General features: G+C 49.0%; 1 protein-coding gene across 1 annotated transcript in view; it reads right to left on the minus strand.

Annotated features, from left to right (window-relative positions):
- The window catches only part of LOC142784403 (beta-scruin-like), a 315658-nt gene extending 313487 nt beyond the window's left edge, over nt 1–2171 (minus strand). The window contains exons 1-2 of the mRNA XM_075882771.1: nt 1993–2171; nt 1508–1708 (exon numbers count right to left, since the gene is read on the minus strand). Coding sequence (XP_075738886.1) covers nt 1508–1708; nt 1993–2171 — 380 coding nt within the window. The remainder of the gene's footprint in view (nt 1–1507; nt 1709–1992) is intronic.
- Nucleotides 2172–14563: the final 12392 nt, after the last annotated feature.

A 14563-nucleotide genomic window follows, 5' to 3' on the forward strand; every position in this document is an offset into this window, starting at 1 on the left:
CGCCCCGATTCCGCAGTGTCTGCATGACAGCAGATATTTCTACAGAATCAAACGCCTTCTCGTAATCTATGAAGGCTATGTATAGTGATTGGTTGTATTCTGAGCACTTCTCTATTACCTGATTGATAGTATGAATGTGTTCAATTGTTGAGTAGCCTGTTCGAAATCTTGCTTGTTCCTTTGGTTGATTGAATTCGAATGTTTTCTTTACTGTGTTAGCAACTACCTTTGCGAATAGCTTGTATACTACAGAGAGCAAGCTGATCGGCCTGTAGTTCTTCAAGTCCTTGTCATCTCCTTTCTTATGTGTTAAGATGATGTTAGCGTTCTTCCAAGACTCTGGTATACTTCCTGTCAGGAGACACCTCGTAAACAGAGTGGCTAGTTTTTCTAACACATTCTGTCCTCCATCTTTCAGCAGACCTGATGTTACCTGATCCTCACCAGCAGCTTTGCCTCTTTGCATGCTCTCCAAAGCTTTTCTGATTTCTTCTGCCAATACTGGTGGGGTGTCATCTGAGTTACTGCTAGTTCTTGTAGTATTAGAGTCGTGGTTGTCTCGGCTACTGTACAGATCTCTGTAAACCTCCTCCGCTATTTTAACTATCCTATCCTTATGTGTAATTCATTTGCCGTCTTTATCCCTTAGGGCATACATCCGACATTTGCGCTTCCTCCGTTTTTTCAGAGCATGTTCAATTCTCTCCATGTTATACCTTCTTACATCGCATACCTTACGCCTAATAATCATAAACTTCGAAAGCTCTGCCAGTTCTATTTTGTCTGTTGTACTTGATACTTTCATGATGTGACACTTCTTAATTAAATTATTCGTTTCCCGGAAAAGCTTGCCAGTATCTCGTATAACTACCCTGCCTCCAAATTGCACTGCCCACTGACCTGCACATTGCACACTGCACGTCTGAACTGTATTATTTGCTGAATAATGGAAAGCGCTTGCGAAGCTTCTGAAACTTTGCGGTGGAGCCTTCACTGTGTTGGCGACGTGCCGTTACACAAAAATAACGAAATGAGAGTTTATTGCCCTAATATTTGCTAATTTTACGTGCAGAATTTATTCAGAGGATTGAAGTCGTACGTTAATGACAGCAAACGACATGCGCTCAATGACCTCGATATCATGGCTAAAGTTGAATAACAGCATTGCAGTCTTGTCCTCTTACTTATGCCTTGGGAGTGCAAGCAAAATATGTATCCTTTACACGCCCACATCGCCTGTCCTATTATCATTGTTCTTTGTAGACGCAAGTGAATACGAATCAACTTGGCGCTGCTTTTCTCGCTATAATTGAAGGACAACCAACAACAACGCTCAAGGGTACAGCTCCTGACTCTCTCATTGGGTTGATGATGTGGTAAGGGGTCATTTTCTTGAACTGAATGGCTTGTTTGCAGTTTTTTTTTGACAGAGACGATCCCGTGCAAAATACTGAAACTGTTCTGCTAATATCAAAGCGAAAAAAATTGTTCAACGGTGCTCACTCACCAAACAGCGTTGTTAAGCATTTCTCGCACTTCTGGTTTGGCCGTCACTTCTGGAAGCAGTGGTGGATGAAAACAGGCCACAGCCTCCTCCATAGGCATGCTCGAAAAACGGACACACTTGAGCAGCTCCACGATGTGCGGTTCTCGCTCAGGCCACTTCGCACCCAGCCATGATAGCGCAGCCATGAAGAGCTCCGTCTCACTGCAGCGTCAGAGTGACATTACTGTCATCACATTTTTGTTTTCAGCCACAGTGACAATGCCAAAAGACGTCCCATTCTAATATTGTTTTCGTGGAAACAAGCTTACAACAGACAAATAAACGAGTGGTGATCAGTTTGTGCACCACCGGTCCTGTAATCGCTTCTCGTCCTTACCTAGCAGTACGAAGCGCCACAAGTCATAAAACTCCCCAAAGAGCGAACTTGTTTCTATGTTAAACTCTCACTCTCGTTGACTATCTTCAGTACTACATGACGTACTCACACCCCGTCTGCGGGACCGGTGGGAGACCATGTTTGTTGGCGCCGCCACCACTGGCTCTCCAAAGCTCGGGGCTGAAGAACCAGCTCTGGGCTTTTGGGCAGGTCAGAGAGGCCAGCCGAGCACAAGAACTCGGAGCCGCCCCCTGAAGCCACTGAGGCAAAAACGCTGGCCCATTCCATGAAGCAATGTATTTTAGCTGTCTCCTAATGGTAGCTACTACCTCTGTTTCCTCTGCTCTCTCGCTCTGTCAATATTTCACGTATCATCTTTTTTTTTTCGTTGTAGGCTAAGTTGTCATTATGACCTGCAAGAGTTTCCTTGTTAATCACTTTACACATGATCCAAACCACAAGATGGAATTGTTGTAAACTTCCCACCTTATTTGCTGTGTTACAATGCCATTCCTGCAGGTCAAACGCTTACACACAAGCGCGCCGTATTATTTGCTGATTAACTTTAAAGTTCCCAGATAAGTTGGCCCGTTAGTAATACAGGCGTTGCGTGCAGTTGGCAACAATTATTAAAAAACGTGGCAGATGCCTCTGTCTTGTAATCGGTTGAACACGAAGCTGAAACGTGCCTCAAAGAGAAAGACGAGCGTCTCATGTGCATGGTTTTGCCAGAAGGGCGAAAAAAATGCACGCTACGGCATATCTTCAGAATAATGAAATGAAAGTTCTTTTGAGGGAACTCGTAGACGCGTAAGAAACAACATAGGAAGACAGGCACACAGAAAGAAACACAATTTTTTGGTGTTTTTTACGCGTCTAGGAGTTCCCTCAGTATGACGAACCAACTAGTCTAGCAACAAGTACTCCTGTGAAGGTCAGTAAGTACCCGGCTTTCAGGAAACAGTTACGATCAAGCAAAACGTCTTTGTCATCGTCTATAAGCCCCCAAGAAGCTCCACCACTCACAAATAGCAAAACTGCCTCACGCAGCACACAAAGAGTCACCGTATGCACATGTTATTACTACCTCTCTCAAAAAGCATCGCCTCAATGCATTTATGTTGTTGAAGGAAGAGAAGTCATCAACGTGAGTGAGCGTCTTCATCTAAGCTATATACGTTGACTACGTTCGGTTATGGTGCACGACGAGAGGATTGTGTGCGGGTGTGAGGAATGACTCGGCAGTTGACGTCGCTGACACGTACGAGAACTCTGTATGGCCCCGAGTAATGACATAGGAGTTCCTCGCATTGGTCGCCTTGGTAAACGGGAGTCCATATTCATGGTTTTTCTCCTGGTTAGAACGCCAGCTCTCTATGATGACGGTTGTATTGGGGAGCGTCGTATTGTTGCTGATAGCAGATGCGAAACTGGGCTAGCTAACGAGCTTCTTCAGCGCACAGAGCAGACTTGGCAGATTTTAGACGACATGCTACCACCTGACATCTGAAATCATAATAAACTCGTGGCTGTGAAGCAAACGAAAAGATGCGGATCCTGTGGTTTGTCGTCACGAAGGTGAGCTTCATCGATTTACACGTCCCGGATGTCTCCAGACGGCCCCGGACGCCGGTGCCGCATTCGTTCTCTCGGGGACCAACTGGAAGCTCCGCCCACTGCTCCGGGATTGCTCGGACGCATGTTCGTTTTTCGCGTGCCTGGCGGCCTGCGGGTGGCCCGGGACCGCCCGAACAATTCCTTTGGGACAGCTGGCAGACGACAGCGTGGTGCGCATGCTGTACGATCATCCTATGTAAGAAACGGGAAATTTTCGATGCGCTCTTGCTCTCTCTTTGCTTTTCTGTCCCCCTCTCGCATGTCTCTGGATTTCGCATTGTTTGCGCACCCAGTTCTTGTCATCATTGTTTTGAGCCACGTCGAACATGTGCGTAGGAAAAACAGCGGTAGAACGACCGCGCCGGTCTGCGATGGACACGCGCTCGAGTAGTTCACACACAGTAAGTTGCATCACAACAGAAATAGGTATGATTCACTAGCTAACTGCTGTTTAGGTTGGAATTGGGTCAGCGTTGTGGCCTGTGTCACAGCTATGGAGGGAGCAGACGGCATAGCCTGGCATAGCAGACGCCACAGTGGATGCAGTCAGCATCAAGCACGCAGATGGCCTGAGGCCGCTCGGGCTGGCTCGGGACTTTTAGATCACGTGCATGTGACGTAGCCACCTGTGAGCCAAGCCGTCCGCGGGCCGTCCGCGAGTGATCCAGGACTTGGTAAATCAATGAAGCTCGGTGTTATTTGTGAAGGTTAGAATGTTAGAACGCTGCCCCAATTCATGGGATTCACCTCCACATACATGGTGAGCATGCCAGCAATGGTTTTGTGGAGCCATTCGGTCATGCCAGTGGCTTGCGGATGGTATGCTGTTGTACGGTGGTCGACGGTGTCACTAAATGTCAGCACTGCTTGGAGACGTTCAGTGGTGAAGGGGGTGCCTCTGTCTGTAATTATCACTGCTGGTGCGCCATGACGAAGGATGACAGCATGAATGAAAATGTCAGCGACATCACTAGTGGTGGCTTTAACGGCGTCCCGTTTCGCAGTAACGTGTTAAATGATCTGTCGCCACTACTATTCAGTGGTTACAAGTTGAAGATTTGGGAAATGAAGCAAATGAGTTCTTTCCAACTTGCTTAAATTACGCTTGAATGGGGTTGAACGTGTTGTAAAAGACCAGCAGGTTTTATCGGTGGAGTCTCGTGCCACTGGCAGTCTCGCCAGGTTTAACGTAGTGCGTGACTGTGCGAAACAGTTTAGGCCAGTATTATCTGTAACGGATACGCACGAGAGTACGCGTGAAGCTTAAGATGTCAAGAAGTTGGTTTGTGGTGAAAAACATTGAGTATTTTTGAGCGCTAAGGTGAAATCTGAGCTGGTATAAAACGTTGGTCTGGAGAAAGTACGTCAAATTTGTGTGTGTAAAACCTGCGATGGATGCGTATGTCCCTCAAAAAACTTTATAAATGGACGAAGCTCCAGGTTGTCATGCTGCCGCTGAGCCAAGTGTGATGCTGTGATGGTAAATAGGAATCTGTCGTGGCTCGTTAGGTTCAGTGTAGTCTTTTCGACTGCGGCGCCAGACTGACAGTCGGCATCGGTGTGCTTCCGTGCTGACTAAACACTGCCGTTACGTAAAACTCTTGAAGGCGCAGACACCTATGGCGACATGGCCTGAGTGATCTGTTAGACCTGCAAGGCAACACTAAGAGTGGTGGCCGGTGACTACTTTGAAAGGTCGTCCGCACAAGTAGGGTCAGAACTTGGTTTCTTATTTATTTTATTCAGACTGGAACCACAGCGCCATTCGGGAATTACAGTGGGGCGGGAGTGTAAAAGAAAAATTTATACAACATACATTTCAAGAACATTACCACAGAGAGAAAAACGACATATAGAGAACCATGATTACTGTGAATAATTAGTGGCACACACGGTTATCAATGAAAATGCATGATAAAACATCATCTAACCTACAAAGAGTGAAAAATTTGAAACTGTACTGTACAAATTTCAAAAAGTACAAGAAATATGTAATAAAGCTATAAAAATTGCAAATATTTCACTGCAGCTGAAGGCATAATCTGATGTCAAAGAGCGGCTGCAAAAGCTCCGTTATCTAGTGTGTTGAGCGTGCCAGCAGGTAGGCGAATCCATTCTGAAACTGTTTTATGAAAAAATGTTCTTTTAAAAAGATTAGCCCTGCAGCTATATTCTCTAACCTTCAGCTCATGATCTGTGCGTCTTGATAAATAACGAGACTGAAGAATGTAGTCGTTTCTATCTGTTTCGATGTAGCCATGGTATTTATTATAAAAAGCTTGAAGTGCGATAAATTGTATTCTTTTTTTTCTAGAAGCTATCATTTTATTGTTTTCTTTATAACAGTACCACTAAGGTTTCTGTCATAGTTACGAATAACGTACTTCGCACCTTTGTTTTGAACTCACTCAAGCTTGTCACAATTGGTATTGTTGGGTGGCCTCACACAGTAAAACCATACTCTAAAATTTTCTTGTGAAGAATATACTCTGAAATTTTCTTGTAAAGCTCTTGTAAACAATATCGTGGGCCTGCTGACGAAAAAGCTTTGTGCTTCGCCGCAAGAATCCCAACACCTTGGCCTGTCGCGGACGCCAGATAAATGTAATGAAATTAATGAAGAACCAAGTTCGTCATGCTTGTTATGCCTGTCTTCTGAGTATAAATGAACACAAATCAGGGAAAAAAATACAGCAAACACCGAGGTTCAAAATGTACAATGTAAAAAAGAGAACTAAAGCTTGACTTTAAAAAATGGCCAACCAGATTTTAAGGAAGAAGGTTCAAAACCCTGAGGGAAAGAAGGTTGGCACAACGGATGCTGAGGTGCTGGGAAAGTGGCGGGCAAAAGACACGATGGGAAGGCTCACGGGTTGATATGCAACGATGTGGCTACGAAGATGTGTTGAGGACGTGGGTGTGACAACAGAGCAGTAAAGGCTGGTGCACACCGGCCACTAGCAGCAGTCGCGCAACCATTTGCGACTGGCGACCAAAAAGCGACTAAGGTTCACACCGGCAGGGGCTGCATGCGAGCGACTGGAAGTCACAAAAGCGGAGAGTCACGAACGGATCTCGTCATCAGCGAGAACTCTAGAGACCGGCGCCGATCAGCTGATCACCACATGCTGAGTGAGCGGAGCAAACCGGGTGCGCCGCATTATTGTTTTTGTCCGTTTTCTGACAGCGTTCCCAACAGCGTTAAGTTCGATTCAAGCTATGAACAAGACATTGTTATGGTGCTGATGCGCTGTGCCATGGTGTCAGCGCTGGCATCACAGATGCCTCCAAAGAAAAAAAGTCGGTAGTGGGTGTGACCCTGCTTTCGATCGCGGGAGTTGGCCGGCCATGCAAGCCGCCTGCCTCCTCAACTGCGCTGAGACAACGAGGAGTATTTCCGAGAGTCGTACGTATTCAGAAACGGTCCTTGAATTTAAATTGACTTGCCACAGCCTACAGTACAGCACTAACGCGTGTCTAACGTGGTGTCTTAAGTCGTTGCCATGGCAAGCACAAACGGCAAGCACAAACACGTTGAAGTTGAAGACAATAAAATCAAGTTGAAGACAATAAAATGGTTCTGAATACGGAAAAAAGATAGTGCACAATTCATTTTTTCTTTACTTTGACGGTGTTTACCTTCTTACGAATACCACCACGTAAATTCGACACTTTGCTCGAGCTGCTGCGCCCCGCCATCTCCAAGCCAAGTATACCGTGGTGGCCATGGTGCCACAGACCCAGAAAAACGCACTCGTTAGTATCTGGTGGCAGGAAGCCAGCGCAATAAAAGAACAAAAGAACGAAAATTGAGCATCGCTGATTGGTTCCAGCAGCTTTACGACTGCAGTCGCGCGACTGAAAAATCAGTCAGAAAGCGACTTGCCAAAACAGTTGCTTTGCGACCGTTTGCGACCTTTCGTGACTGTTTGCGACCAGTCGCTATTGTTCGCGAGACCACTGGTAGTCGCCGGTATGCACCAGCTTTAACCCCGCATCGGAGTCGTGGTGCTCCATGCAGGGAATGGCCACCCATTGAGCAAACAATTGGCGTCGAGACGCGACGCTGCGCGCAACCGTGACTATTGGGCAGGCCACGTCCGTCGCTGTGCTGAACGGCTGACGCTGGAGACGCCTTCCCGAGATCTGTGATGCCCTCAACAAGGAACAGAGCAGCAGGCAAGGCCGCGCCCCGACATGCAGTACTCGTGCCATCAACGCCGCTTTAGCTGGGGGTTGGACTGTAGCAGTGTAGAAGGCCGCGTTCCCTGGCTGGAATCTGAACACCAGCGTCCGACGCGTCCGCCCGCTGTCTTCCGTCTGCCACTGCTTCAGCTCGTCCCCAGCCACAAAGCTTCTCGCGACCTAATGCTCACACGTGGCCGAATTCTGGCATGCCACTTCTAAGGGTTACCACAGGTCACCGGCTGATTGGCTCACCTCACGCACATAGTTGGCACAAAATCACATGCGGTCACGGCCGCACCTTCGTTGTTGTCGTTTTATTGCAGCAGCAATTAGGTGACTCTCTTGGCTGGATTTCACTGCAGGCGTCAGCGCTGTCACCGGCTTCACTCGGCGTATATGAACGCATCTATATATATATGAAAATGCAAGAAAGAAAAACGCCAGCAAAAGACTCTGACACAGGGAATGGAACTTCAGAGTTTTCAATGATGAGTGCGAGGTGTTAATGACTGAGCCACTGAGGAGCAGGTCCTTCGACATTAAAACAGTCAGCTCTTTGTAACTGCCACATACAGCTGCTGACAGGCATCTTGGGGGTAATTGTGTTTTCAGCACTACCATCAAGACGGCGCAACGATACGCGTCGCCACATCGTGTGGTGGCACGTGTTTTAATCCCCCACACGTTTAGAGAAGAGGAGTGACGCTCCCTCGCACACCCCTATCTTGCGTTGGGGAGGAGGGGAGGATCGTACGTCTTGGCTGGCTTCGCACTTTACCTGGAATGATTCTGTTGTAGTTACCGGGTGCACAAAGGTCACTGCAAACATTGTAGCCTTCGTTTGCGAAAAGCGCGCACTTTTCAGACACAGCGAATTAACAACTAAGACGCTTATTCGCGTGCATCTGTACCTGTGAGTACGTTTCATGTGTCATTTGTGCGTGAAAAACGTCAAGCAGGTTTCCATCTGCTTTTCATTCTGCGCTTGGCCTTCCAATTTCTTGCTATCACGTTAATAGCTTCACCGTTGCGGCAAAGCTTAACTTTTTTTGTTCACTCATCACACATGCTTTTGCTGTAACGAAATGTACATGTCTGTGCTAACAGATGGTTGATGTAAAGAATACGTTTAAATGTCTGCATTCTAAGGCAAAATTACCAAAAAAGGAGTAACGGAGCCCAATAGCCGCGTGCGATGAACGGATAGACCGTTGAGAAGGAACAACAGAGGGAAGAGTGCCGCGTGCAAACCACTTACTCTCCAAACACGCTCGAAAGGGATGAACCGCCCGAAAAATGCAGGCGGTGCACAAAGCGTTGCCAAGGTCACTAGCCGTCCTCCTCCTCTCCTGGCTCTGTCTTTCCCCGTATTTTGCTGGCGACGATTCGCGTTGAGTTACGCTGAGAGTGCTCGACCACAGCTGCCTGGATTCGACGATCTAGGAATTATGACGTGGTGCTTGTGTGTACGTGGGGCTTGGATGAGCGTTGGCTGCTGCTTTTACGTTTCGCTGCACCCATGAAGTCTGAAGCAAGTCTCGACACGTCACTAAGCCGCGTTGTAATCTCTGGGTTTAAGGTAGCGACGACCAACACACGACAGCAACAGTTGGGAAGCCCAACATGGCAGCCGAGATATCGCCGAGAGACAGCAAGCCTATCGGATATATACTTCAGCCTGACTCAGGGCTGAAATCAGTGCTGGATTTTTTAGCAAGTGGGTTATAATTCTTTTTTCTACTCTACTTGTCGCATGTGCGATACGGATCGCGCTTGCCAGCAACGGGCTCGGTCGCGTTGTATATCGCACGCACAAAACGCATCACGAAGGCCAGCTTGGGCGTCTGGAGTTTGCCTGCGCTTTGCGACCGCCTGGAAATCGGCCGCCATTGCCGTCTGCCTCCCGTACGCTCGCTCATCGAGTGCTCACCTGTCTTCACCGCTGCGATGAGCTCCGGGCTGGTGATATTGAGCTGAGACCTCGTCGCTGTGTCGGTAGTCATCGAAAACACGTTGCGGGTTCTCGTTACGAGCTTGGTTGTAGTATGTCGTGCACTGTAAGTGCACCAGCAGGGGCTGGCGGGGATTTCAGTAGCGTCGGAACTCAGTAAAAATTGGTCACCATTACAGTTGGCTTTCCCGTCTGTCGGTTGCAAGCAGCTCAGCGCCGTCCGTTCGCCGCGGCGGCGAACTCGCGTTTGCGCCCTGAACTCGTTTTAGTTTGTGGAAAAGGGTCGCGTTACCGTCGATTTCTTCGGCGCTAGCTCCAAACCAGCTCGGTGCTGTTTGTGGCGGCGGCCGAGCGTACGCTCGCTCTCCTGTTCGAAGTGGGCTGGTGGCAGACACTCCGCGTGCCGCGCCATGTTTGGTCTCGCGCTTGCTTGCTCGAGCTGAATGACGTCGCTCACTTAAAATTCGCCGACTTGTTGGCGGCAAGGTAGTTTGCGGAGTTGTGAATGCGGCTACCGCTACTGAGCTGTTGCGCTACGGGGATCGAAATGATTCTTTGACGATGCGTGATATCACGGTGAAATTCTTAGCATGTCATATCTCACGTATACTTTTATTTCACCTTGCACATAATTCTCATATGCATTCGTATTCATCCTCTGTCACGTGTGACTCACTATTTTACATACTTATTGTGCAGCCGCGCGCACACGCCATACTGAAGGCTATGTGCGCTGGCGCCTGCGATGCCTGTCATCCATCTCTTTTGTCCGAGCAGTTTCAAAAGGACTATGCCAGATGTGAAGGTGAAGTTATTTGTGTGTCATATTTTACACGCATGTTTTTATAATAACTTGCACGTACTTGTCATATGCGTGCATATCCATCTTCTGTCACGTGTGTCCAACAATTTGTACTATCTTTTTGTGCGTACAGCCATGGAAACACAGCAGACAGAGGGCTGCGTGCGCTGGCGTCTGCACTGCCTGCCATCTATCGCTTTCTTCGGAGGAGCTCCAAAAGGAGTGAACAAGGTGTGACAGTGAGACTAGACATGTAAAGGTCAACACGAGTTCACTTAAAAGAATGGAGAAACTTCATTTGTATGTAGAAAAATAATAGATTTGGATATCTCACTTTTGTCTTTCGTTGTTGCCATGACTGCGAAAGCAGTTACACATAAGTGGCTAACAACTTTTTCGCGTGTTCTTTTCTGCGCTGTTTTTGCTCACTGCGCAGAAAAACAGGCGAAGAAAGTATTAGGCCTGGCCAAAAATAAACAAAAAACAATGTTTGAACTGGGGATGAAAAGTTTATCCTATTTGAGTTTTTGAGTGGATCAACCGTTCGTCTGGCAAGGTGCAACTGTGAGGACTAATGGCTGCCTGGTAAGGGGTAAATGTAGAAATTAACAGTTGCCATAAGGTGCAAATGTGAGGACTAAATGTTAGTCTTTTGAGATAAATTGTGGGAATAACGGTTACTCACTGTGGTGTAGTATAATTACGTGGTGGTGTCTGTGGAGTGTGGTGGCACCTTGGTGTTATGTACAACCTGCTCGCAGGTGACGGCAGCGGTGCTTCCCGATTGAGCTGCGGAAAGACGATGGTAACGTTGGCACAAAATGTTACGTATGAAACTGCGGCCCGCAAAAAGAAAGAGAAAGTTTGCGCGAAAGGTTGCGCTGCCAAGGCAGAGAGGGAAGGAGAGGAAGTCGAGTCGGGGGCAGAACAAGGTCGAGCTGGCTGGAGTGAAGATCCTGGGTATCGCGCGACTGCGGTGTTGCGTTGTGGACCCGAAGGCGTGAAGTCAGGCAAGGCCAGGACGCTCTAGCTGCCTATGGTCTACTCGGAGGTACGCGGCCTCCCAGAGTTCCTGCTGTGATTGTTCAAGGTCACGTACCAGGTGTCCGGGCTTCGACTCCGGTCCCGAACCACCCATGGAGGGTGGAACCTTCTGGGTAGTGATCATCTCCTCGAAACGAGCCAGCATCGGTAAGCAGTCGCAGTTCTTGCTAAGGCAAGGGCTACCTCGTCTTGCGCCAAGCGTGGCCGTGCTGGTCAGCGCGTGAGTACAGAAGCTGAGACATCGCCAGCGTCCGCCGCCTCGACCCACCAAACCACCGCCACCATCAACGCCACAGGTGACTGTTGATTTTCATAAACATTATAGCTGGACAACTTACAGGATATGTTTTAGTTTGTCAGCTTAGACTCGGTGTCTGTACATTGCAACTTCATCTCTTTCTTTTCTCTTTATGATGTCTTGATGTCGGGGCATCAGGGAATGAAAAGGACGATCGACCAAGTTTTAGGCGCATTCCTCTGGCCTGGCATTCAGGAGACAGTGAAAAGATATGTACGCTTGGCGACATATGCCAGCGGACCTATCCTAAAACAAGGTTGCAAAGGCCCCACTTGGTCGCATGCCTTTAATTGACACTCGTTTTAAAAGCTTGGCGGTGGACATCATAGGACCTTTAAAGCCCACATCGCATATGGGGAACCGCTGCATATCGACTCTGCTAGACTTGGCTACTCCATACCCAGACGCGGTGGCTCTGCCATTGATTAATTCCGCTACTGTCGCGGAGGGATTAATCGAAATGTTTTCTCGCATTGGGTTCCCTAACGAGATACTGTGCGATCAGGCGTCATATTTTGCATCTGAGCTGATGAGAGAAGTGAACAATTCATTAGCCATTAAGTATCTGAGATCGACGCCTTACCATCCCATGTGTAATGGTTTTATGGAGCGATTCAATGGCACGTTGAAGCAAATGCTGCTCAAATTGAGTCAAGAACCCAAGTCTTAGGATAAATTGTAGGTACCTCTTCTTTTAGCGTACCGCGAAGTACCAAAGACCAGTATGGGCTTCTCGCCATTCGAGTTGCTGTATGGCAGACATGTTCGAGTACCGCTGAGCATACTCAAAGAGTTATGGACGGGAGATCATATACGCGAAGAAGTAAAGATCACGTATGCGTATGTCTTAGACCTCCAAGATCGTTTAGAAAAGACCTTACCATTGGCACAAGAGAACTTGTCACGTGCCAAAGCGACCCAGCAGAAGTATTATGACCAAGAAAGTAAAACCCGTCGACTGAACATAGGTGATCGAGCACTCATACTGCTTTCAAGTACAATGAAGAAGCTACTGATGCTGTGGCAGGGACCTTTAATGTCACCTTTATGGTCACCTTTAAAGGGATCCTTTATTTCTTCGTTGCTTACGGCATGCCCAAAAAATTTAACTCCTCATATTCAAAGTAGCAATTTTGGGCTTCATTGATGGACCAGCCATACGAGGCGCATAAAGTGCTGTACGAAGGGTGCTGCTCGAAGGCCTCCGAAACAATGACGGCGTCGTCTAAAAAAAATACAAGACTTTATTGCCACTCATAACCGGGTAGAATTATATCTATCATTTCGTTTAAAAGCTGCAGGAGCAGAGCATAGTCCCCAAAGGAAGCACCTTAAATTCCGAAAGCCCATCATATGTAATAATGCACTTCTTTCCCGGTGTGATGAGTAAAGAAAACGACAACAACGGAAGTGCGTGGCAAGGCGCGTGTAATGTGCGCGTGAGGGTCAGCGAATCAGCTGATGACCTATGGTGGCCCATAGAGGTGGCGTGCCACGATTGGGCCACGTGTGACTATGACGTGGCGGTAAGCTGTGTGGCTGGGGACGAGCCGGAGCAGCGGCAGACGGAAGACAGCGGGCCGAAGCGTCGGACGCAGGCGATCCAGGTTCCGGCCAGGGAACGCGGCCGTCCACGCTACTGCCGTCCAATCACCAGCTGGGGCGGCATTGCCGGCACGAATACTGCATCTCGGGGCGCGGCCTGGCCTGCTGTTCTCTTCCTTGCCGAGGGCATCGCGGATCTCGGCGAGGCGTCTCCACGGTCAGCCGTTTAACACAGCGATGAACGTGGCCTGGCTAATGGTCACGGTTGCGCCGAGCATCGCGTCTCAACGCAAGCTGTTCGCTGGACGGGCTGGCCATTCCCCGCATGGAGCATCGCGTCTCCGATGCGGGCTGACTGCTCCGTAGCCGCACCCACGCCATCAAGCGCCGGTGTCACCAGAGTGTCGCACATCGGCAAGGGACGAGCGAGACGTTCTGCCGGGCGAGACGCGGGCGTGTGTACGGAGGACCACGGAGCCGGGCGAGGTTCAGGGTGGCCGAGGATTCAGATGCCAGGGGAGTTGCTGGCTGAATCTAGGATCGCCGAGTGGTGCCGAGCGACGCGCCAGACTCGGACATGGGCCACGAGCTCATGAGCTGCAGGGTGCACCCGAGGGTACCTGGCGGTGCCCTGACCAAGAAGGAACGTGCGGAAAAGAGAGCTCGAGTGTTGAGGCCACGAAGGCAGAGGAAGCGGTGCGCCGCTCGAGAGGACGAGTTTCTGGCAGCGTTCCTGAGCTGGACGTGAAATCCGTACGTGTCGGCCAGGTCGAGCTCCGGTGTGTCTGTTCAAGGTCCAAGGCCGAGACCTGCCGAACGGCTCCTGCCTGGGTGCAGTGGCCGGGAGCAGGTTCATGGGCGAGGCCTTCTGGGTGTGGTCCTCGTGAGCCGTGGCCTGATCCTGGAACTCCGGAGTGTCGACCCTGACTGCTGGGTTGGCTGCGACGTCCGACTCAACGGCGCTGCACACGGTAGCGTATCCGTGCGCCGTCAGCCGTTCCACCCATGCCATGAAATAAAAAGTTCTTGTTAATGATTTCTCGTCCGCTATCAACAAACATAGTGACGAACGTCCTTAACCATCACAATAAATGGCGAGCCTGCCAGAATCAAGCTCTCGCGTTACCTCTGAGAGCCTCACGTTGTTTGTGTGTGGCGGACGAGAATGGACGACAAGAGAAAGCTAGTTGAGCTAGGGAAGGAGATGGAACTGAGTGGAGAGGCTTTGCTGGCAT

Source organism: Rhipicephalus microplus, unplaced genomic scaffold (assembly GCF_043290135.1).
Source record: "Rhipicephalus microplus isolate Deutch F79 unplaced genomic scaffold, USDA_Rmic scaffold_14, whole genome shotgun sequence".
NCBI classification, from domain to species: domain Eukaryota; kingdom Metazoa; phylum Arthropoda; class Arachnida; order Ixodida; family Ixodidae; genus Rhipicephalus; species Rhipicephalus microplus.